We start from the raw sequence: 26,430 nt of genomic DNA, 5'->3' as shown, positions 1-26,430 counted from the left end.
AAGAGCCTATTTCAGGCTGCTGAGGGGGAGGACGAAGTGACTCCTATCAGATGACCGCTGGGATGCTGACATACGTGTTACTCTAGAATAAGGCACAGCTGAGAGGTCATTAGGTAAAACTTTGAAAACTAACTGTAAGCTATGATTTGTGAGGGAAATAAATGCACGCCACTGGCCGTCGCAAAATCATTTTCCCTGCTTGCGCTGCAATGCGTTATTTTCTCCCCTCGAATAAAGACGTTTTCGTTACTAGCCAACACACTTCTGTTATAAAACTAGATATTTGAGAAAACAGACGCGTCCTTATGTGGAAAGAGAGAGAGGAGAGTCATTTAAATCTCATTTAATGTATGTCTCCATGAAGGGTTCTTTTAAAACTCGCTTGGCTCAGATCCACAAACCTCAGAAGTGTCCGTCAGCCAACATATAAACACATAAGATCACGTCTCTCTCGCTGCCAATATAAGAATTCATAGTGTATAGCCTATATGTTTTAAAAAATGTATTGCATGTAAATGCATTTAAATGCAATATTATCCAGATACCATTTGCGTGCATTTTAGCATTAATTACAGCGTTTGCAACTAAATAAGCATCTTAAATGATTGTACATTGGACTGGCAGCGTGCGAATTAGAATTGCTATTAATGATTTGATTTGTTATTTTAGATATGACAAATCACTTCAAGATGTAATCTAAAATAAATTTTGACAAACGCAGTTTTTTTCCCAGAAAAAAATGTGGTTGGTTCCTGCCTGATTCTATTATGTTTTGAAGCGTAAAGCGTTGAATGCGTAACTTGAAGTAGTCCATCCACATAAAATATTTACATGTCTTGGGAGCAGTAAACAGATCTTCAAGAGAAGCCAATATTTCACGCTATAACGCAAACATTTTAGGTAGGTCGCAAGGCGTGTCATTTCAAGCGCTTTAAATAATGAATAATGAAGTTTCGGTGGTGAAGCGCGCGACTTCCACCGCGCACAAATGCATTCACACAATGGCCTCGAAGGGAAGACAATGGGGTTTATTTGCACTACTTAGTGCGCTCCTGAAGAATCACGAGAGCCCCAGTTTTCCCCGACTGTAGTATACAAACATGGATGACCAGTAGAAGCGAATACACTGTGGCGTGCGAGCCTCCTTGATTACACTAATTAAGTTCTGTCTAATTAAATTACCGTCACGTGTTAACCAATAGCAAAAGTTGATTCATTAAGCATGCAGACCGAGGACTGAAAAGCAAAGCCTTTCCTGATTGCAGGCTAGTGTCAATTGGCTAATTTGCTGTCTTGCACAAAGTAGCTCGAACCGCAGGAAGGCGTTAGTTTTCTCTCTCGCTCGCGTTAATTGCTATTTGTCATCGAGCGATGCAGCTCGAGCGTTGCATCTCGCCAGCCAAGAAATGTATGATTGTGGGCAGTGGCTACCCGAACGCACAAGCATCTGAGCTCGCCTTGCAGGACTACCCTATTATATCTATCGGCGACAACCTGGAGAGAAGTTCACCTCTGAAAAAAAACTCCGCTGGGATGACGAATCAGTCAGAGGCAGACAATTTCGCCGACTCGAAGGACTCATCAGGGGACGTCCAGCGAGGCAAACTCTCTCCTGATCTTGACGGAGTCGCCGACAGTCGTCACACTTTCGATGGATCTGCGGGAGAAAGGTATCTCCTGTCTCAGTCCAGTCAAGTGCAGCCGAGTCCCACCACCATGTTTCCCTACCCGAGTCAGCATGGACCGACGCACCCAGCTTTCTCCATCGGCAGCCCGAGCCGCTACATGGCTCACCACCCGGTCATCACGAACGGAGCATACAACAGTCTGTTGAGCAACTCTTCTCCGCAAGGCTACCCGACGGCGGGCTACCCGTACGCGCAGCAGTATGGACACGCGTACCAAGGCACGGCTTTCTACCAGTTTTCCTCCGCTCAGGCCGGGCTTGTGCCCGGCAAGGCGCAGGTTTACCTCTGCAACAGGGCCCTGTGGCTTAAATTTCACCGACATCAAACGGAGATGATTATTACCAAGCAAGGACGGTAGGTGATGTGCAATTACGGCTGCAATTATCCTTTCTCAAACTGTAGGCTATTTTCCACAAATTGATGTTTTCGTTTTGCAAATAACAAATTAAGGTGGGCAAATTACATGGAACACACTTCTTTCTTTTCTTCCGAAAGAGGTTTAGGATTTTTTTCGGTCTGCATTTACCAAGAACAAATATAAAAATGTTTTATTTATTTATTTTCTTTAACGCATATTTATTCACTTTTTTTTTTATTCGTTCGATTTTGTTTTTCCAAACATTTAAAACCATTTAATACATCTGATGTATCATTTAATAGTGCATATATTTTTTTATATTTGTTTTTCCAAAATATTCACATTCGTTTAGTACTGTTTTATGCTGTATTATTATTTTTAATTATTAATCCAGTGTCCTTAAATATATTTTCATATTCAAATTAAAGATTGCAAACCCACGTTTGCTAGTAGAGACACATCACTGTGCACTGAAACTTTAATTTTTATGCACCCTCAGGCGAATGTTCCCGTTTTTGAGTTTCAATATATCTGGTCTTGACCCAACGGCGCATTACAATATCTTTGTGGACGTGATTCTTGCGGATCCGAACCACTGGCGCTTTCAAGGAGGAAAATGGGTTCCTTGCGGCAAAGCGGACACGAATGTGACAGGTAAACAAATATAGTTTTATTTCTCTATTTTTCTACAGCTTGCTTTATTATAATAATAATATTATTATTAAAAAATAAATAAATATTAAATAATCGAAATGTTTTATTGCTTTTATTATTAGCATATTATATTATTATTATTATCAGTTTAAATAACATTGATTTTAAAGAAGTGTTTTTATTTTTATTTACTTATTTATTATTTATTTTGTTGTCCTGGCTCAGAACTAACAAACTGACATTCTAATTACATTATAAACAGGAAACAGAGTGTACATGCACCCAGATTCGCCAAACACCGGTGCGCACTGGATGCGTCAAGAAATATCCTTTGGAAAACTTAAACTAACCAACAATAAAGGAGCAACGAACAACACAGGACAGGTTAGTCATTTTTCGTTAGATTTATTTTATTTTCGTTTAATTATGTTTAGGCTCATTACTGTGTCATGCATTCAGACTGCGTTAGAAATAGCAACAATGTTGTGCATTTCTGTCTAGAGAAAATTAAATTATTGTTGGGTAGCATATTACAGTTGAGCAGCTCCACAAAACAATCTCGTTACTTTTTTTAGGATTAGTTAATATTTATCTAAATATAAAAACGTAGGCTATATTTTGCAGTAAGATCATTTAAGAACGAAAATATGCTACCATAACATTCGTTGTTGTAACCATGTGGCCATAATACAATTTATATTTTTGAATTACTGGTTATTTTACGTGCAATAATTTATTACTTATTAAAATAAGATGACAAACCCGTTGGTAAAATGTAGCTAAATTATAGTTCAATACTGGCGTTCGAAATGGAACTAAGAGAGCGTAAAGACGCGTGAGGAGATGTTTTCTGACTCTCGTTTTTTCGCTTGAATTCCTGCAGATGGTCGTCCTGCAGTCGCTGCATAAATACCAGCCTCGACTGCATGTGGTGCAGGTGAACGAGGACGGAACCGAGGACACGAGCCAACCCGGGCGCGTACAGACTTTCACGTTCCCGGAGACGCAGTTTATTGCGGTCACCGCATATCAAAATACTGATGTAAGAAATGTTGATTTCTGAAAATTCGATTGGTTTGATGAGGTAAAGCGTTTTTAAATGTTTTAATTTTCTGTCACTTACAGATCACGCAGCTAAAAATCGACCACAATCCATTTGCAAAGGGATTCCGTGACAATTATGACACGTAAGTTTTGATTATTATTTTTTTAAAAAAAAACAGGGTTAATCATATTATATATTGTTGATTGAGTGAATCCAATTCATTTAGGCGCACATGAAGTACTTTTTATTTTTTTCACACTTTTATGAGCTTAATCAAAATATATTCTGTATATGTGTGTGCGCATTTATATTTCTCAGACATAAAGATCACAGAAGAATTGTAAAAGTGGCAGGTTAACATTCTTGCAAGAACTAGGAATCCTGTGTGATTTTATTTTATAATTTAAATAAGTACATCTGCATGAACGAATGCTGGGATTTCTTAAAGAGTAAAATTGCAGGGAAAGATGATATTGCAATTCCCATTGGCCGATGTATTAATAGCCATTTGTGTGTGTTTTGTGATTTTGGCCTGGAAAATCACAAGACTACAGTTTTAATTTCACTTCACAGCATCTCATGTGTTTTGGCCAGCTATTTTCTATTTATTTAGAAAAGTTGAGAAAACAACGCAGTTATTTTACTGATTTGAATATTTCTACTCTACATTGGCGCAGTATGCACATGGATTGTCCGTGCGCACTGCTAATTTGTTTATTTGCGCAATTACGCACAGAATGGGAAATCGTGAGAACAATCGTATGCTCTCGAGCGCATTTGCAACGCTTTATTTACGGTTAGCTACGCTTCTCATATGCAACATTAACGTGTTTGTCCACCATCTTTCTCCAGTGTCTACACAGGGTGCGACATCGATCGGTTGACGCCGTCCCCGGGTGACTCTCCGCGCTCTCAGATCATGCCTAGCGCAAGATATGCCATGACTGGTTCTTTCCTGCAGGACCAATTTGTCAGCTCGTATGCCAAGTCCCGCTTTCACCCTGGCGTCGGAGGCGCTCCTGGCACGGACCGCAGCGTCCCACTTAGTAACAGCTTGCTCTCCCCGCAACAAACCGAGGAGACCACGGTGGCCTCCCCGCAGCGATGGTTTGTCACCCCTGCCAACAACCGACTGGACTTTGCCGCCTCGGCATACGATGCTGCCGCGGCTGCTGATTTCGCCGGTAACGCGGCCACCCTTCTGTCGTACGCAGCTGCTGGAGTTAAAGCGCTGCCCTTGCCCGGGGCGGGATGCTCTAACAGACCTCTGGGGTATTACGGCGAGCCGCCGGGGTGGGGCACCCGCACGCCACCGCAATATTGCAGCAAGTCCAGCTCCGTCCTGTCGTGCTGGCCGTCCAACTCCGTGGGGAGCCGCACGACCTCCTCCAGTTACCTGGTCCCTGGCCTCGAGGACGGCGACGCCATCGCGCCCGAGAGGTCGCCGCTAGGCGGGGCGGACGAGTCCAAACCCAAAGACCTGTCTGAATCCAGCTGGATAGAAACCCCGTCCTCAATTAAGTCGATCGATTCGAGCGATTCTGGGATTTTTGAGCAAGCCAAGCGGAGGAGGATTTCGCCATCTGCCACGCCGGTTTCCGAGACATCGTCTCCATTAAAATCTGAAATGTTGACGCCGAGGGAATGCGAGAAAAACTGCTCCAAGGACATCGGCTACTACAGCTTTTACCCCCACAGTTAGAAACTCGCAGCAACTCCTGCGTGGCTCACGTGTTCAAGGATTCACGAGTGACTTATAATCTATTTATTCCTATTTATGTGCTTATTTATTTGTTTATTTATGCCTATATCCTGGTCGCGGCGTTGGAAGGACGTCCCCAGGCGCGCAAAGACAAACTCTGACGCGAAAACCCGAGCAGAGATGCACGCGGTTTTCGTTCCCAAATGACATTTTAAGGTTCTAACTGTCAAACCTATTGTAAGTATGAAAGTACTGTACATATTTGTATTTAACTATCCATTTGTGATTCTCCTCGTTGAATGTTGATGTACAATATAGAAAACCGGATTAGGTTTGTTTAATGTACTTAGACGTTCGTTCGTTCGTTCGAATAGCTACATATATTAAATATTTTGATGTTTGAAAAAAATAAGGATATAGGTTCCCGGGTCTGGTTGTTAAGACAAAAACAATGATCTGACTGAATTGGAAGTAGCTGCTTACCCGTTGAAGAGAGCCCACCAAATAGAGTTCCTCTGACAGGAAATTTGGCGGACGCATGTCTGTCAGAGGTCGGTTTTTATGTGAGCTTATATTGATGTTGCTTTTAGAGTCGCGTCGTCTGTTCGTAAATATCATAGTTCGTAGTTTCATTTTGTGAACGTTTTGTGGACGTATGTTTTTAACCACACCAGCGTAAAATCATTTCTTTCTTTCTTTTTTTTTTTTTTTTTTTTTTTTTTTTTTTTTTGTAGAGATATAAACATAGACTATCATTTCACGTATTACCGACCCATCCATTTTCATTTGTGTTTCATGGGCTGTTGTCTCATGAGAAAAACGCGAGTTAGGCCTGCTAATGTGTAAAGGTAATGTAATTGTGGTGTGCTTAATTGCAATAAATATGACAGAATGTGAAACCCCGGGCGAAGTACACAAGATTCAAATAAGCTGATTTCGAAACCAAATATTTCTGTTCCATTCTCTACCTGTCTCAGAGAGGTATATCGATAACGCCAGTCACAATGTGAATTTTGTTGCCTGTACGATGCATTTTCATAATAAAATGTAGTCATGCAATGCAACAAATAAGAAAATCGCCCAGAATAGCCTTTTTGGTGTTTTTTTGTAGGTTACTCATTTAATTCGACTGTGCTATATTTTATAGTAGCCTTAAAGTTAAACAGAGAAGGCAGGTTGCTTTAAATAAAATATCAAACTAAGGGCCATGCATTAAATGTAGCACAAAAATGATTCAGGTTATAAAATAAGAGATTCGATATTAAGACTGATTGTCAAATATAAGTGCATAGTCATGCGGTTATGATTAGGGCAGGACGTGAACCTGTTATCAGAACAAAAAAAAATATTCTGGGCCTGTCTAATGAGTTTGGACACTCTAGTGACCCTGAAAATTAACTGTGACATCATATATCCACTATAATATCTTGGCTAACATTCATTGTGTAAATTGAGTTATTTCAACTGATATTGATACATGGTTTGATATTTTATCTAATGCAATTGCATTTAGTTTTAGTTGTGACTCCACATACTTTTTGGCCTATAATGCTAGCCTGTATTACACACAGTCTAAAACATGACAACATTTAACAATAGAGTATAATGGAGTCTTGTGTCATATAAATCTTTAACTTTAATGATTAAGCTTGTTTGCGTCTATATAGAAACCCGGATATATGAATGTACACAAGCGCATCATTATTGCCAAAAGCAGACTTTGTACACTATTCTGGTACAAAATAAATCAATTTGAGACCAACTTAAGACACTTAAGAGTGTTAAGCAAATATATAAAATGTCTATGCTATAAAACAACACAATTAGCTCTCAATTCTGGTCCTGAAGTAGCCCTGTATTGCATATTTATTTGTGTTTCACTTAATTAATGCATCTGAATTAAATCATCAGCTGACCAGTAAACTATACAAGACTGAAACTGAGTGGGTCAGAAAAGGGAGATATCCAAAATGTGCAGTTCTCAGTATTCCAGAAGCAAAGAGACAGCAGGAAAAGTGTGATAGTAGCCGACTGATTTGAGAAATCCTGTAGTTTGCTGCCTCCCTGTGGTTCAGTGATACGTTGCCTAGTAAATAAAGCAATCTTTTAAACAGTTACTCTACAGTTTTAATACAGAATTATGAGATTGACCTACAGTTTATTATTTGAGTCAAAAATATGATGGCAAAGGAGAAACCCAGTATATTTTACTAATCAGATCAGCCGCTGTAAAACCCAAAATGTGTATTACACAACTGCGAACACTAGATGGCGACAACGTCGTAATGATGAAATCGTAAGGTACTTGCATTATGTAATTATATACTATTATGATTAGTGATATTACTATATGATATAAATTGATACTAGTATAATTATATTTTATGTAGTACATTAATAATCAATGTAACAATGTATTAATATTGGAAAAATATGTGGAAAATAACACACTGGTAGAAGCAGCCTGCTGTATTAAATATACAGTGTCCCAAGTGATTGCATCAGATAACAAAATACCAAAATAAGTGGCATTTATTTAAAAAAAAAACATAACACAAGGATTTTTTTTCTTAGCAAAAATGTTTGTTAGTCATTGAGCAGAAATGACAATTGAAAATTGAGAAAATGAGTTCCTGTGCAGCATTTGAGCTTTTTATTTTTAATATCGGCCTCACTCAAATAATAAATAAGTTGAGCTGTAGTGCAAATGGCAGCTTTAAAAGCACAGCAGGAGTTTTTGTTGGCACTTAATATGAAACCACTTCACTTATCGTGACTGTAAGGCTTTTTCTGAACATCAGGGTTAATGTAAACGCGAAAGTGTAAATGTAATAAAATTAGATATATTGTTGTAATAATATAGATCTATATATAGAGGAAACCTGGTCTAGCTGACACAGTTTCACTCCAGTATTCTCAGAGTAGACCCTGATATATAGATCAGGGGTGGCAAACGTCGGTCCTGGAGAGCCGCAGCCCTGCAGAGAGTTGCTTTAACCCTAATCAAACACACCTGAACAAGCTAATCAAGATCTGAAAGGTTACTAGGTAGCTACAAGCAGTGTTGAGTAACACATTACAAGTAACGCAAGTTACGTAATATTATTACTTTTTCCAAGTAACTAGTAAAGTAACGCATTACTTTTTAATTGACGAGAAAATAGCTGAGTTACTTTTTTCAAATAAGTAACGTCAGTTACTTTTCCCCCAATTTATTGATTAAAAGCTCTCCTGTCCCCATGTTGAGGGAAATCAGGAGTAAGATATTATTTTAGAATAAATGTGAACATGCATTAATTCATCTCACTCACAAAAAACAGATTCAGTATTCCTCAAAACTAATAAAAACAGTGAAATTCAACTCAGAATATGACGCAAACCAGCAATAATTAAATATGTTAAATAATACAAATATCCTTTATGCATTTATTTATCCTTTTATTAACCAATGTCTTTGCTGCCGACCTTCAATGATCCAATTCAACCATACTAATAAGCAATAATTACTCAAGATAATCTAACATTTGTTTTCCTTTTTTTATATTACTGAAGAGCTGATATTTTTTTCTGCGGTCTACTGTACAGACATGAATTCACTTTTCTCAAAGCCTGAGGCTTTTACATTTGCCAAAAACAGAACTTTTTATATTATAAACAAACAAGCAAGGCCTGCCCAGATATAAAAAGTAACGCAAAAGTAAAGTAACGCATTACTTTCCATAAAAAGTAACTAAGTAACGTAATTAGTTACTTTTTAGGGAGTAACTCAATATTGTAATGCATTACTTTTAAAATTAACTTTCCCCAACACTGGCTACAAGCAGGTGAGTTTTTATTTGGGTTAGAGTTAAACTCTGCAGGGCTGCGGCTCTCCAGGACTGGAGTTCGCCATCCCTGATATAGATACAAACCTTAAAGTCTAAGAAAAAAGCTATTGAACATTTTTGCCATTACTGCCCAGGAAAAAAAAAAGCTGCTCACTAATTATGCACTGACCTTACAATGCGGCATGTTGTCACACTATAGAGGTAAGTTACAGTGTCACTATGGGATCTTGCCATTAAATACTCTATAATATGTTACTAAATGGTTTTCAACAGAATTTCAGCAGCAACATAGTCATGAAATGGCAAACATGGAAAGAATCACATATGTGACCATGGACCATAAAACCAGTCATAAGACTGGTTTGGAATCTGAGGGTGCAAAAAAAAACCAAAATGTTGAAAACTGCCTTTAATGTTGTCCAAATGAAGTTCTTAGCAATGCATATTACTAATCAAAAATTAGGTTTTGATATATTTACGGTTGGAAATGTACAAAATATCTTCATGAAACATGATCTTTACTTAATATCCTAATGATTTGACCCATACAACGTATTTTTGGCTATTTCTACAATTACTACTGGTTTTGTGGTCACTTATAATAAGCTACTTACTGGTTTTTACTTACTCACTAAATATGCACTGACCTTACAATGGGGCATGTTGTCACACTTTAGAGGTAAGTAACAGTATCATTATGGGATCTTGCCATTAAATACTCTATAAGTTACTTAATGGTTTTCATTAAGGTTGCAACATAGTCATGAAATGGCAAACATGGAAAGAATCACATATTTGACCATGGACCATAAAACCAGTCATAAGAGTCATTTTTTTGAATTTGAGATTCTTACATCATCTGAAAGCTGAATAAATAAGCTTGTATGGTTTGTTAGGACAATATTTGGCCTTGATACAACTCTTTGAAATATGGAATCTGAGGGTGCAAAATAATCAAAATGTTGAAAATTGCCTTTAATGCTGTCCAAATGAAGTTCTTAGCAATGCATATTACTAATCTAAAATTAGGTTTTGATATACTTACGGTAGGAGATTTACAAAATATTTTCATGGAACATGATCTTTACTTAATATCCTAATGATTTGACCCATACAATGTATTTTGGCTATTTCTACAAATACTACTTATGACTGGTTTTGTGGTCCAGGGTCCATAAGCTACTTACTGGTTTTTTTTTAACAGCAACAGCAAAACGGTAAACCTTTCTTATATCAGAAATTGTCCTTGTATGTTTGTTAAATAGCTGTCCTTTGCATAAATAATGCACGTAAATCTCACAAGAATTTCTGTGTGTGTAACCAGCCATATTAGCAAAATAAAAATGTTAAAAATGTTATTAACACTAGAATGCAAACCATATATTTAAAAGAAAATTGCTTTCAAACTTCTGTGACTTTCTTTCCTCTGTGAAACAGAAAGTTTCTGAAACTTTCATATGGACAAAACCACTTCTTTTATGTTCCACAAAGGAAAAATAAGCCAGGAGGGGGAGTAAATGACAAAAATGTGTAGTTTTGAGTGCACTACCCCTTTAAGACAGTTTTGAACTGGCATTAAAATTCCAATTTTGCACTTTTGACTCAAAATCACCTATTCAGATGCAGACAGACCTGAGCTTTAGTTCTACACCAGCTCCTGTACTTTCCCCTAGATATTTGTTCAAAATGCCTTTGTAATCTCTCTCATAAGGCCCAGTCCTGACAAATTTCGAGGCACTATAACATAATGCCCCCTCCCCTGTGAGTTTAAGTGCTACTACCCACTGCTGCGTCACACAGCAGCTCCATGCGCCCTTATGAGTGAGCACTGTAATAATATCACTGCACTAAATATGTGAGCACATCTTCCGCGCTGATCGGCGACGCTGCACGCAGTACGCACTACACGCACTGGAGCTGATCTACAGGTACAGAAGATGGACGTGAACGATCAAGGCGCACAAATGGAGCCTCTGCTGCCCGCGGTAAGACGCTCTTTAATCAGCCGTGGTAACGCTGCGGTGCACGGCATCTGTCCGATCAGGGATCGTGTGATCTGATTGAATGCGTGCGTGAGAGACCTTGAGTTTGACTGAATGACTTACGCTCCTGCGCGTTTTGCGCATCTGCAGTTCGAAGGCGACACGCGTGTTACAGTTGCATTCTGCTGCAGTGCATGTTGCAGATCGGGATGGATTTCATTAACACGTTCACAGGTTCATCGTAGATTAGCTGGCTTAACGGAAAATGTCTGTACTGACATGCAAGACGCGTTAAACGTCATTACACGACATCTTGATGGGAAAGTTGATTCGTGCCATGAGTGAACTCAAGCAAACTCACATGTGAGGAGAAATCAGCATGAAGAAAATTGAAGACTGGATTGCATTTTTCAGGACAATCAAGCATACATTTCCTGCCAAATTCTCATTACTGTAATTTGAGAAAATAAATGTTACTTGAATTTGAAAGTATTTATACTGTACATCATGATAATATTTGATGGACTCTCATTAATTTGTTAATTTTAATAATTGCTGTATATTGCACTTAGTGCAATACAATTATTGTGATTTAATAACTTTACTGTAATACAGTAAAAATAATTACAGTCATATTACAGTAATGCGAAGCTATTCAGTTGTTATGAAAATAATTGTAATTAATTATAATTATGTAATTATTATAAATTTGAATGGGCTTTATAATAGGATTACGATATTTTTTTCTTGCACTGTGACATTTTCATGGCAATTAAGAACATTTTTCCCTCAAATTTTCATTACTGTAATGAGCACAGTAATTTTACTGTTATTTTTATTTATTTTTATAAATGCTATTAATATTCAAATATTATGATTTGTAATTATATTATGATTTAAATTATTTTTAATATTTTGTATTTTTGAAATATCTAAAAATTTTGTTTATATATATATACATTAGTATTTTTAATAGTATTTTATATATAAAATTGTTTACTTCTAATTGAATTTTGTATATTAAATGAAAAACAATTAAAAGTTTATATACACTACCACAACCTAAATTTTTGAACAGTAAGTTTTAATGTTTTTTTTTAAAGAAGTCTCTTCTGCTTACCAAGCCTGTATTTATTTGATCCAAAGTACAGTAAAAACAGTAAAAATTTGAAATATTTTTACTATTTAAAAGATTTATATTTGAATATATTTCAAATATATGAATATATTTTAAAATGTAATTTATTTCTGTGATTTCAAAGCTGAATTTTTATCACCATTGCTCTAGTCACATGATCCTTCAGAAATTATTCTGATATTCTGATTTGCTGCTCAAAAAACATTTATTATTATTATTACAGCTGAGTAGATTTGTTTCTTTGATGAATAGAAAATTCAGAATAACAGCATTTATCACAAATAGAATCTTTTGTAGAATTATAAATGTCTTTATCATCACTTTTAAACAATTTAAAGCATCCTTGCTAAATAAAAGTATTCATTTCTTTTCCCAAAAAAATTATACTGACTCCAAGCTTTTGAATGCCATATGTGTTTAATGTTACAAAAGCTTTTTATTTCAGATAAATGCTGTTCTTTGGATCTTTCTATTCATTAAATAATCTTTACTCATTCCTTTACTCAACTGTTTTAAATATTGATAATAAAAAAATGTTTCTTGAACAGCAAATGAGCATATTAGAATGATTTCTGAAGGATCATGTGATACTGAAGACTGGAGTAATGATGCAGAAAATTCAACTTTGATCACAGGAATAAATTACATTTTAAAATATATGCAAATAGAAAGCAGTTATTTTAAATAGTAAAAATATTTCACAATCAAATAAATGGAGGCTTATGAGCAGAAGAGACTTCTTTAAAAAAACATTAAAAAATGTATTTATTTTTAGGGTGTAATGATAGGGTTTATCATCTTTAACTAGCACATCTTTTAATGTTAGATCTCCTATGCTTTAAAAATATATATATATATATATATATATATATAGGCTTTGAACAGATGCTGTGCAACTGTTTCTACTTTAGATTTTACATTTTGCATCAAACACTGATAATTATATTCATTAATATAGGGTTAAGACCCACCAGTTGAGGACCACTAATCTAAAGTGGCTTTCAGTAGATTTTGAGATCGCTGCTTATCAGATATATAAATGTGGCATATATAAATGAACATCAAAACATTATTCCTCTCCAGTTCCTTAATCAGTAATCAGTTTCATATTAACAGCCCAGATCTTTGGGCATAAAGCTGCTGCTGAAGCTCATGCTGGCTGGAGTTTCTCACACAGGCCTAGTTTTATCAGACTGGAGCTCATTTGCACTTGTCCAGCTGCAGTGGACGTCTATTTTTGTTTGACGTGACAAATGGCATCCAAGCCTGGCTGTGGTTCATTTCTGAGAGGAGTTTGTGACTGAGTGAGATAAATAAGTTTCTGAATATATATTTCAGCAAGCGTGATACATCATTAAGTGATTAATAGGGTTTAAATCACATCAGAATCAGACCATTAACTTTATGGGGCTAAACTTCAGTGATTACAGTATAAGCGTATGTATCATATTTGATATGCACATTGCATATTTTTGCCTATGCACATTGTCAAGCTACTGTTATACTGTGATATATTACTAAAGATTTAGAGTAAGACTAATGATCTTAAGATATTAGAGAGATGTAAAAAGGCAGCACTGAATTTAAAGTCCCTTTAGTCCGAACCCAGTGACCCTAAACAGCTCAGTGTTGGAGACTTGTACTTTCTACACCCGAACATGCAGAAAGTATACGTTTAATTATTCAGGCAAGCACCTCTAATCACCTCAGAACATTTAGTTTCATTATTGATCCAGTGTTGGCAAAAAAGCAGCTTTTGAGTAAGCCTTAAAACAATCCTGAGTATGTTCAGTGTGTTCAGTTTGGATTATCTATAAGTATCAGTCATTTGTGTGATGCTGTTCATTTACAGGTCTATGACATGATGCTTTAGATCGTCAATTTAATCGTTCAAAATATATTAAAAAATTAATTTATACAGACAGTGACTTGAATAAACCTTAGAGACATGTTGTTGAATTAAACTAAAGATGAATTTAAATGAAAGATATTATAAAATAGTTTATAATATATAATATTTTCATTTTTTTATATAAATATTATTATTTAAAAATGTTATAGATATTTTTTATATATATAAATATTGTTTTGTGGCACTTCAACAAAAGTTGTAAGATAACAGTTTTGTGCTTTTTATCATTTATTTATTTAGATTTATTTAGACTAAAAGCAGAAATTTATTTAAATTAAAGATATTATAAAATATTTTCTAATATATAATATTTTCAAATATTGTATATGAATATTATTATTTTAACATTTTGTATTTAAATTATTTTATATATAAATATTTTAAATGATTAAGTTTGATGTGCATTTTATATGTTTTTGTGGCACTTCAACAAAGGTTGTAAGTGTAACAGTTTTGTGTTTTATTATTTATTTATTTAGATTTATTTGGGGTAAAAACACAAATTTATTTAAATTAAAGATATTATGAAATATTTATAATATATAATAATAATAATTTAAATTATATAAATATTATTATTATTTTTAGGTTTTATAATTAAAAAAATGTATAAATATTTTAAATGATTAAGTTTGATATGTATTTATAATTATGTTTTTGTGGCACTTCAACAAAGGTTGTAAATGTAACAGTTTGTGTATTTATTTATTTATTTAGAATTATTTGGGCTAAAAAGCAGTAATTTATTTAAATTAAAATATTCTAAAATAGTTTATAATATATAATGTTTTCAAATATTTTAAATAAATAATTTTAAATTAAATATTATATTATTTTATATAAATGTATAATTTTTACATGTTTTATAAATGTATTAATTATTTATGTTTTATATAAATATATGATACAAAAATGTATAGTATATATAATAAATATAATTATATAAAAATATATATAATATTATTAGCATTACCATTTTTGTCTGTAGTAAGACAATTTTACATGTTGTAAATAATAAAATAATTTGTAATTATAATATATATACATATATATATATATAGATAGATAGATATAGAGATAGATAGATAGATACACACACACACAAATAATATTATGCATATTATTAATAAATATTTGAGTGTTTAGTATATAAATATTTAATATTATTAAGTATTAGAATATTAAATATAATTTTATATAAATGTATAATATTATTAATACTAAAACCTTTGTCTGCCAAATTAAAGTCAGTGTGATGAAAAGTAATTTTTAGGTCATGTGACAAAGGCATAAAACAGGAAGTGACATCATAAAAAGGACCCCTGTAGATCCTCATGATTATGTGTTAAGGTCAGTAATTTTCTATAAAATATCTTTAATATATTGACCTTTTTCTGACACAGCAAGGTTAGATGGAATGTTAAATGGAGTAAGACATTAAAATAATGATATTCATGATTTAAAAGGTCAAAAAAACCTTGTTATGAACATGTATAGAAGCGTAAGGAAGTATGTTAGTACTTGGTCTTTATTTACTTTCTTTACTGAGCTAATTTCATAACTTTTACTGCAATTTCTACTGAACTTTTAACAGTTACTGCATTTTAAACTAAATATGTTTAAACCACAGATATATCTACATTTCAAGCACCACTTGTTAAAGTTGAGCTCATGAAGACTGAGCGTGTAGAAGATCTTTCAAAGGTTTCCTCTCTCACGTATCACAGGACAATATAATGATGGCTTTTGCAAAGCTCTCTGCTAAGACAAAGCTAAGCTTTATTATTGAGATTACACTGAAAAACATTTTCCGCTCAGCGTGAGTCCCGAGCAGACGGGCAAAGCTGCTTATTATTGCTTAATGGAAAATAAACAGTGAGAAGTACGGAGACTTCAAAACATCTGTTGATAGCGATTATGTCACGCTGAAGCAGGTAAACGGTGCTTCCAAGACGATGATAGATCAGATCCAATTAAGCGTATTGTTCGGACTAATCGGTTATTGTAGTCTAGAGCTCGTAATCTCAGTATGAATGTACTGATATGTACAAGTAGTAGAATATAAATACACCGTAAGTCTTCTCGCAGTGTTTTTGGATAATCCGCTACAGAGATGCTCATGTAATGGCCTTTAGCAGAGATTAAGCATGTATGCAAGGCTTCTGAGGTTGTTTTAAAACTAATTGGTGCTCTTTGGATATCCAGGATTATTGTGCTTGAAAGGGAAGATGTCCTAGCACCTCTGTTAAGCGTGTCCTTACTTTTAAGAGGGTGAAATAAAATTAAATCTGGAAGAAAGTGCTGCTCAAAATACCAGATATGCATGATTCTGAATGCCCCAATTATGCATATGATGTTCATTTAATATGCTTTTGTAAACCCATTTGTAATAAAAGCATGCAAACTGCATTTTAAAATCGAATTGAATGCATTTGCATCACTTTTTCAGATTTTGAAATGCGTCTGACAGATGTCAGCAGAACTGGCCTGTCGTTTGCATAAAGTTCAGCATTTCGTAACTTTCTGACGCTCTTAACACTTGCTGCGCTCTGCTGTCAATCCCACAATTGCGAGCCTGAGTGACTAAGCTGAGAATGAAACACCAGCTGACAAGATTTGTCAGATTCACCATGGTTTTTAAGTGTAAAGTTAACGTTGATCACCTATATTGTGGGTTATGTCTTAAACCCCCCCTCAAACTAGCACGTTACTGTGTTTTTCTTTGAAAATAATAAGTGAAAAAATAATGCATAGTAGGGGTGCACAATTAATTAATGTAAAACCAAAATCACATTATGGATTAGTGTGGTTATCAAATCACAAAAACTAAATTTAATATATAAATATATGCATTGCATGTTTCAGAGTAAAAGGCAGCAGTGTGTTCATTTACACACAAGCAGCTTATTATTACTAGTAAGTTAGTAGTATTTTTTTTTTTTTTGTTGCTGTTTTTGTGTACTATTTTTCATAATAATAATAATAATAATAATAATAATAATAATAATAATCCATATTATTATTATTAATAAAACAAAATATTTAATACTAATAATACTAATAATAACAAAATTATTATTTTTTATTATTATTAAAGTTACTAGAGAAAAACCAAATAATATTGCTATATTTAGTAATAAAAATAATTATTATTGTATTAAAAATCAGTTTAAATTACATTTTAAAAATCATTTATTTAATTAAAAATTTTGTTATTATTATTATTAAAGTTACGAGACAAAAAAAAAACAAAAATATTACTATATTTAGTAGTAATTATTATTGTATTACAAATTATTTTAAATTAAATTTAAAAAATCATTTATTAAATTAAAAATGTGATTCTTATTATAATTTATTATTATTATTATTATTATTAGTAATAATAATAATTTTATTATTGCTGTTATTATTATTATTATTATTAAAGTTATTAGACAAAAACCAAACAAGAAATACTACTATATTTAGTAATTATTATTATTATTATTATTATTATTATTATTATTATTATTGTAGCAAAAATCATTTTAAATTAAATTTAAAAAAATCATTTGTTAAATTAAAAATGTGATTACTATTATTATCATTTATTTTTATTATTATTAGTAGTAGTACTATTAAAGTTACTAGACAAAACCAAATAAGAAAAATTGCTATATTTAGTAGTAGTAGTAGTAGTAGTAGTAGTAGTAATAATAATAATAATAATAATAATAATAATAAATTACTATTATTATTATTATTAACGTTACTAGACAAAAAACAAACAAGAAATATTACTATATTTTGTAATAATAATAATTATTATTGTATTAAAATCATTTAAAATTAAATTAAAAAATCATTTATTAAATCATTTATTATTAGTAGTAGTAGTAGTAGTAGTAGTAATAATAATTATTATTATTGTATTAAAATCATTTGAAACTAAAATGTAAAAAAAAAATATATATTAAATTAAAAATGTTTATTATTATTATCATTACAGTTTTATCAGAAAAATCACAGTTAGATTTCCCTCAAAATAGCTTTAATGCCCAGTATAAAAATGAATAAATAATAGAAATATTACTTATCTGTGTGCACATTGAACACTGCACTGACACAAATCAGAACATTATGAAGAAGTCCTGAATATGTGCGAATGCTTTAGTGTGCTAATTAATGAAGAGTAATTAGTAGAATGAGTCAAAACAAACAACATGAATTTGATCTGTAACTATTTGTATTTTGCAGGTGGTCACCTCTCCTGGAAGACAAAGTGTGGTGAGTCAAAATATTTAATACACTTTATATTTTTTGATGGTTGATATAATGCCAGAATCATGTCACACATCAGACCTGGAGCATATAAGGATGGAAGGACTGTGTTAAAGAAAGAAACTGACAATATATTTTCATACAGAGGTCCAGGAACACTGTTCCAGAACCTGTCAGCATAAATTATTTTCAATGCATCTGATTTAATTTAATTGAAACAGCATAAGCAGCAGTTTCTTCCTCATGTCATTTTTTTCTCAGTATGCAGCTCATGCATTCAGCAGCACTGAAGCTTCTAGACACTAAAAGGTCACAGATAAACCTGTCATCTGTCAAAGGACACTACTCACCACATGCTCATTTCAGGATTTTAGTCAGAAAAGACCTTGAAACGTCACAAGATACGTAGTTACAGCAAAACAGAGATTTATGGCATGCTTTTAAAACAATGCATTGGCTTTTTTGGTGGTTATTTTTTAAATCAATCATTTATTTGTTTTGGTAGACAGCACATTTTTGAAATGAGCAAAATCCTTGATGCAATGCAGCAAAAGATCAGCGAAATGCGCCGCACGACACGCAAATCGAATTCGTCTGAGAGCGTTTGATCTGCTTCCATATTTGTGCTGAATCTGTGTTACACAAGTGAACGGCTGTACTCTCGTCAGACAAGGGCAGACAAAAGTGAAGGATGAGCAGTTTTCAGAGTATTGCTTTGCGTTCAGGATAGTAGGGAATTTTAAAGGAAACATCAGATGCCCATTTTTCACAAGCTGATATGATTCTTTAGGGTTTTTATGAAATGTCTGCAACGTACTTTGGTTACAATTCCTCAATGGTCGTGTAAAACAACACCCTTTTTACCTTGTTAAAAACAGCACTGTTTACATTTTGGTACCCCATGTAAAAGTGAATTTTGCATCCGATGTCCACTTTAAATTTTTTCAAATGGATTCTTTTCATTAGGTCTGCTCCAAAACCATGTTCGAATTAAGTTCAATGTTTAACATTACATTTCTTGTTGGTTTTTAACACAAAATCACAGCCTGTGTGACAGATTTGAAGATCTCTACAAAAGAAGAAACTATGGATGTCATACAAATGAGAATCCTTGACTTGACTCAGAACTGATTCCAACAAAACAACATCGCCCATTTCCACCATTGAATAAAAATAAAAAAAGTTAATTGCAACTTTTTACCTTACAATTATTTTTTCTCACAATTGTGAATTTACATCTTGCAATTCTGACTTTTTTTTATCAAAGTTGCGTGATATAAACAATAAACATTATAAAGTAAGAACTGCAAGATACAAAGTCACAGTTTACTTTTTTCACAGAATTGCATGATATAAACCCTTAATTGCGAGTTATAAAGTCAAGATATAAACTCGCAATTCTGACATTTTGTTGAAAGGCGTCATTGGATCCTAAGTTCACTTTTACATGTTGTTTGAACATTAATGTGTACTGGCAGTGTATGTACAAATCTACCCTATAATGATAAAAAATCCATGCAATGGTTTTTAATTAATCTGTAAAAATAATATTCCCTTTTTCAAATCGAGCCGTTCTCAGATGCCTGTCGGTGTGGCGTCATGAGCGTTTTACCTCAGATCAGCTGTCACAGTCAGACCTCCATTGTTTTGATGCCGGAGCAGAGATGTAAGTTAGACAAGAATATCTCAGCTCGAGCGATTGAGTTGTTGTGTTGCTGGATGTAATAATGAACATAGTGGTCGTCATTTACTCCCGACATCTGAACAGCTGAAGATGCAGTGGATTACGTTTGTTTGTGAAGAGAATGCGCCTCCCGATCTACATATATCCGTCTATGTTCGCGCAAATCATTCGTGATCCAGCTTCACTTACAGCAGAAGTGAGTATAAGGGTTTTTTTATGAACCTCTGCAATCACCTTTCCTCATAACGTGCTAGTTAGCAAGTTTAGCGGAGAAAAGTCAGAATTGTGAGATATAAACATCCAATTAAGTTATAAAGTCCAATTTAGAGCTAGAAAAAGACGGATATTTTATTAGAATTGTGGGTTTGTATCTCACTATTATTTTCTCACAATTGTTTGTTTATATCATGCAATTCTGAGAAAAAAGTCAGAATTTTGAATTTATATCTCGTTATTCTCACTTAATTTCTCAGAATTGCAACTTTTTTCAGAATTGCAAGTTTATATCTCACAATTCGGAGAAAACAGTCTGAATTGTGAGATTGCGTGTTTGTATCTCGCAATTCTGACTTTTTTCTCACAATTGTAGTTTATATACATTTGCAGTTGCTTTTAGAAAAATAAACTAAAAATAAACTTCTAGAAAAAGACTGATATTTTGAGTTTCTTAGATTTGCAGGGTTTGTACCTCGATATTTATTTGCAATTGTGAGTTTATATCATGCAATTCTGAAAAAAAGTCAGAATTGTGAGTTTATATCTCACAATTCGGAGAAAAAGTTTGAATTTTGAGATGTAAACTCACAATTGCAAGGAAAAAAACTAAAAAGATAAAAAGTCAAAACTACCTTAATTTATTTTTTATTCAGTGGTGGAAACAGGCTTTTTTGAATAAAATCAAATGCTAAAGTTAGATTTCTGAGGAGGAAATATATATATATACATATATAGTAACAGTATTTCTGTTTTTACTTTACTGTATTTTTTGAAAGAAGACTTCTTGATGACTTTTCTTGTTGTTGAAATGTTTCTTTTCAAAAACGTACCTACTGCCAGTCCCTGCTTTAACAAGTGATTCACTGAATCACTCATTCAAAAGATTCATTCAAAATGGCTAATTCATTTGGAAATGAATCGAGTGACTGTCTTTACAAATGGATAATTGAATCATTGACATAAAAAATGATTAATTCAGGAATGAAACACCACAGCGTTGCTCTGAGATGCACAAATGTTCTTATCCATCTTTGTTTGGAACTATTTTAGTTGTGTCTAAAATGTAACTCACTCAGTTAACTTTAATATCAAACTCACATTTGCGATCATGCTCATATGCTGATATTTGGGAAAATGATACTTTTGTTGTGCGATGTTATTTAATTATGTCATTACTTACAAAAAACAAAAACCCATACAGGGATATTTTTTTGTTTTTATAACTTGAATTATATGGCCGTTCTAACTGCATTCTAATAGACTTCGTCATGCAATTAATACTTTTGGACTTTGTGTGTGTTTGTGTGTGTATACTGGAGTCTCCTAAAATCATAAAATAGGCTTATATTGTTCTCTGTCTGCTGTCTGTGATGTCACAGCTCAGGATAGTCATCATACTAATGAAGGGTCATTTGATATTTTCATGACGTTGTGTTTCCGTGACTTTAGATTGATGAGTCATTTTTTTTTGGCTGAGGTGATTGGCCTAAATAGTTCTTCCAGGGAGTCACACGCATGCCAAGAACTGCCACTGAGATGAATGGAAATGCTAGCAGGTATATTAACCTCAATGGTGCGAACCGTGAGTACAAAGCGAGAGAGAGAACAAGGTCAGGCCTCTTCTGACAGGTCAGCAGTCCACTCCCAGCATGCCTCTTGGGAGGAGGCGGGCAGAACACACTGGTGTAACACCGGGATGAGAAGCAGTTCCTCCCTATGAGAGAGAGAGAGAAACGGTACCAGATAAAGACAGTGTAAGTTTGTATGCGAGAGACGCTGCTGATGTCACTGCTGTAATCGGTGTGAGCGTGTGTGTGCATGCATGAGTGTGTATGTGTGTGTGTGTGTGCATGCGCTGAAGTTGGACAGTTGAAGCGCATGCTGCATGAGGTGAAACTGTCCTGACTCATTCGGGAGCCGGAAAGAAAACCACCAGGGATATGCAGAATTCGGACCTTTACAGCCGACTGGACTCTCAGGTATGAGCGGGATGCTGGTTTTGCTCTAGTTCAGGTTTTAGTGGCATCTGCTGCGTGCAAACACTGCCAAGTTCTGGGATTTAGTAAATGCATGCATTTTCATAATGCCCTTGATTGTGTTATTGCAGTATTAACATTGTCAGATAATATGCATGTTGTAGAGAATAAAAATGAGCTGTTTTTGTGCTTTATTTTAACGTATGCAATAATGCAAACTGCAGTGCACTACAGAATTGTGGGTGATGTAGTCTGTGTGATGCAGAGGATGCAGCATGTTTTCTGCAGGCTGAATGTCATTGATCAGATGCAGGGTTAGTGCTATGGAGGAGGGGTGCAGGAAGCCTCCACTGCTACAGTAAGAAGCAGGTTATGTGCTGCGGATGTCGGCCAAGACCTCCCATAAATCCAGCACAGGTCTCTGACACTGCCCTGCTTCATCTCTCATTTTCTTTCTAGGACTGTGTACTATGAGAAATAGAGGTACAAAACTCACTTTAGGTACTAATATGTTCTTCCAAAGAACTAATATGTTCCGTTTAGGGCTAAATAAGACACAAAGATGTAGCTTTTAGCTTTTGCACCCTAGGGTACCATCCCACTGACAGCTTTGAACCTTTTTTCTAAGAGTGTAGTTCCTACCTAGATAGCATTTTAATGCATTATTCTACATTTTATAATATTCCAAAAATCTTCATTTGGTTATATAATTGCTTTGCAGAAAAGACAATCCCATAATCCACTGTAACAAGCTAAGTGACCAAAAAATCTTAGATGACATACTAAGTGAAAGAAATGGTAACTAAAAATACATGTAATTCATTACTGACAAAGTATAGGTTAAAATGGTTAAGTTGAATTGAAAAAATAAATAATTTACGAATATTTAATCAATAGCAGTGTTCTTTTAGTATTACTGATTTTTACATTTTAAATTTTTATATTTTCTGATTTCAATCTCATCTTAATTGAAGTTTTTATAATTTTGCTGTTTTGTTATATTTATTCCTTTTTGTCTATTTAGTATTTGTGTGCAAATAAATAAATAAATAATAAAAATAATGAGAAAGTCACCTTTAAAGTTGTCCAAATGAAGTTCTTAGAAATGCATATTACTAATCAAAAATTTAGTTTATTTTTTATATATATTTACAGTAGGAAATTTACAAAATATATTCATGGAACATGACCTTTATTTAATATCCTAATGATTTTTGGCATAAAATAAACATTTTGACCCATACAATGTATTTTTGGCTATTGCTGCAAATATACCCGTGCTACTTAAGACTGGTTTTGTTGTCCAGGGTCACATTTATCAATTTTTATTTACTAGTTTTAGTTGATTTAGTGCTAGCTATTTTTGTGAAAATAACAAACTGAAAACGAAAAAAAAACCCAATGCATTGCAATGAGCTGACATAAATACTTTTTCAGATTTTTTTTTTAAATTTTTGTTAACATTTATTTTTTCTTACATTCTATTGATTTTGTTTTTAACCAAAGTATAACATTATTTGAATTTTTATTTTTAACATTTTTAAAACTATAAAATGTCCAGTTTTCATGTTGTGATGTTCAAGTGCAAATAACATCATAAGAAGATTCTTAGAACGTTTTTGTTCAACATTATGAAAATGTACATCAAATATTAATAGAGTTATAGGAACATCCCATAAAAATTACTTCAAGAACATTTTGTCCTAACATTTATATAACTTTGTGAAAGTTACACTAAGTTGAGTATGTGCACTGACGTATTCATCCTGGAATATAAACTTCTTTAACATTATTTGATGTTAGGAAACATAAATAAATAAATAGTATTTATGAGACAGTTCAGCAAGCAGTACCCAGTAGATTTGTACCCTTTCAAGTATATAGGGCTTGGTCTCAGATGTTCGAAATAGCTGTCCAGAGGTGTCGCAAATATGCAACTGAGTGAACACGCTTTCCTTGAAAGGGCCTTTGGCTCATCTGTGTACCGTTACAGCATTTACTACGCTGAAGTGCTCTCTATGGATTTGCTGTGCTGCAGCTGATAGTGATATTCTCCTCCATCTGCCCTTTTAGGATGCTCAATATGATTATCTGCTTCATCCAATTAAATCAATGCGACCATCACGGGACGTTCGCTAATCTCCCTGCTCTCTGACTGCCCTCATGCTGCTTTAAAAAATCGTTCACCCAAAAATTAAAAGACTGTTATCATTTACTCACCCTCATGTCAGTCCCAACCTATTTGAGTTTCTTTATTTGGTGGAACCAATAACACCAAATATTTTGTTGCGTGGACAAAAAAACGAAAAATCTTTCAAAGCATCTTTGACCAGGATGGAAACCCATAATATAGATCTGCTACGCTGACAGAGCAAGTAAAGACTTGCTACTGCCAATACATCCACAGTCAAGACATGTTGCTGTGAGCATGTAGGAAACACTGCTGCTGCTTATATAACATGAAACTAGATAAAAAAAAGAAAGCCTAGCCTGAAAGTTTAAAGAAGCTATAAAAGTTTTAAGTTTTAAACTTTATATAGATTAGATGATTAACATGTTGCTAGCTTGTTTTTAGCATGATTAACATGTTGCTAGTATGTTTTTAACATGTTTCTGGCATGACTAGCAAGTTACTAGCATGCTTCTACCATGATTAGCATGTTACTAGCATGATTAGCATTTTATTGGCATGTTGCTAGCATGTTTCTAGCATGATTAGCATGCTGTTAGTATGTTTCAAGCTTGGCTTGCAAGTCACTAGCATGTTGCTAGTATGTTTCTAGCATGATTAGCATCTTGCTAGAGTGATTAGAAAGTTGTTAGCATGATTAGCAAGTTGCTAGCACGTAGCTAGCATGTTTATAACATGATTGACAAGTTGTTAACATGTTGCTAGAATGTTTCTAGCATGATTAGCAAGTTACTAGTATGTTGTTAGCATGATTAGCAAGTTGATAGCATGTTTCTAGCATGTTGCTAACATGATTAACAAGTTACTAGCTTGTTTTCAGCATGATTAACATGTTGCTAGTATGTTTTTAGCATGTTTCTGGCATAAATAGCAAGTTACTAGCATGCTTCTACCATGATTAGCATGTTACTAGCATGATTATCATGTTATTGGCATGTTGCTAGCATGTTTCTAGCATGATTAGCATGTTGCTAGTATGTTTCTAGCATGGCTTGCAAGTCACTAGCATGTTGCTAGTATGTTTCTAGCATGATTAGCATCTTGCTATAATGATTAGAAAGTTGCTAGCATGTAGCTAGCATGTTTATAGCATGATTGACAGGTTGTTAACATGCTAGAATGTTTCTAGCATGACTAGCAAGTTGCTAGTATGTTGTTAGCATGATTAGCAAGTTGATAGCATGTTTCTAGCATGTTGCTAACATGATTAACAAGTTACTAGCACGTTTCTAGCAAGATTAGCAAGTTGCAAGCATGTTTCTAGCATGATTAGCTAGTTGCTAGTATGTTTAAGTAGTTACTAGCATGTTGCTAGCATGATTCTAGCATTATTATCAAGTTGCTGGCATGTCGTTAGCATGACTGACAAGTTACTAGCATATTTTTAACATGATTAGCATGTTACTAGCATGATTAGCAAGTTGCTAGCATGTTCCTAGTATGATTAACCAGTTACTATCATGTTGCTAGCATGATTCTAACATTATTAGCAAGTTACTAGCATGTCGTTTGCATTACTGACAAGTTACTAGCATATTTCTAGCACGATTAGCATGTTGCTAGTATGACTGACGTTACTAGCATGTTGCTAGCATGATTCTAGTATTATTATCAAGTTGCTGGCATGTCGTTAGCATGACTGACAAGTTACTAGCATATTTCTAACATGATTAGCATGATTAGCATGTTGCTAGCATGATTAGCAAGTTACTAGCATGTTCCTAGTATGATTAACCAGTTACTATCATGCTGCTAGCATGATTCTAACATTATTAGCAAGTTACTAGCATGTCG

General features: G+C 33.9%; 2 protein-coding genes across 3 annotated transcripts in view; both read left to right on the top strand.

Moving 5' to 3' along the window:
* The first annotated feature begins 1,143 nt into the window (after positions 1-1,143).
* On the top strand, positions 1,144-6,510 carry tbr1b (T-box brain transcription factor 1b). Its single transcript, XM_051119726.1, has 6 exons — positions 1,144-2,042; positions 2,546-2,700; positions 2,963-3,084; positions 3,584-3,742; positions 3,826-3,887; positions 4,598-6,510. Exons 1-6 carry the CDS (start codon positions 1,372-1,374, stop codon positions 5,445-5,447), a joined length of 2,019 nt encoding a protein of 672 aa, XP_050975683.1. The 5' UTR covers positions 1,144-1,371; the 3' UTR covers positions 5,448-6,510.
* A 4,573-nt stretch (positions 6,511-11,083) lies between these two features.
* slc4a10b (solute carrier family 4 member 10b) overlaps positions 11,084-26,430 on the top strand; it is a 77,295-nt gene continuing 61,948 nt past the window's right edge. The window contains exons 1-2 of one of the 2 annotated variants that reach the window (XM_051119721.1): positions 11,084-11,259; positions 18,546-18,575. In XM_051119721.1, coding sequence (XP_050975678.1) covers positions 11,212-11,259; positions 18,546-18,575 — 78 coding nt within the window. In that variant the 5' untranslated portion in view covers positions 11,084-11,211. Of the gene's footprint in view, positions 11,260-18,545; positions 18,576-22,181; positions 22,449-26,430 lie in introns of those variants that run through there. The other variant, XM_051119722.1, reaches the window with a different exon arrangement.

Source organism: Labeo rohita, chromosome 9 (genome assembly GCF_022985175.1).
Source record: "Labeo rohita strain BAU-BD-2019 chromosome 9, IGBB_LRoh.1.0, whole genome shotgun sequence".
NCBI lineage: Eukaryota > Metazoa > Chordata > Actinopteri > Cypriniformes > Cyprinidae > Labeo > Labeo rohita.
The sequence above is the reverse complement of the archived record's forward strand: the minus strand, read 5'-3'. Positions and strand labels throughout refer to the sequence as shown.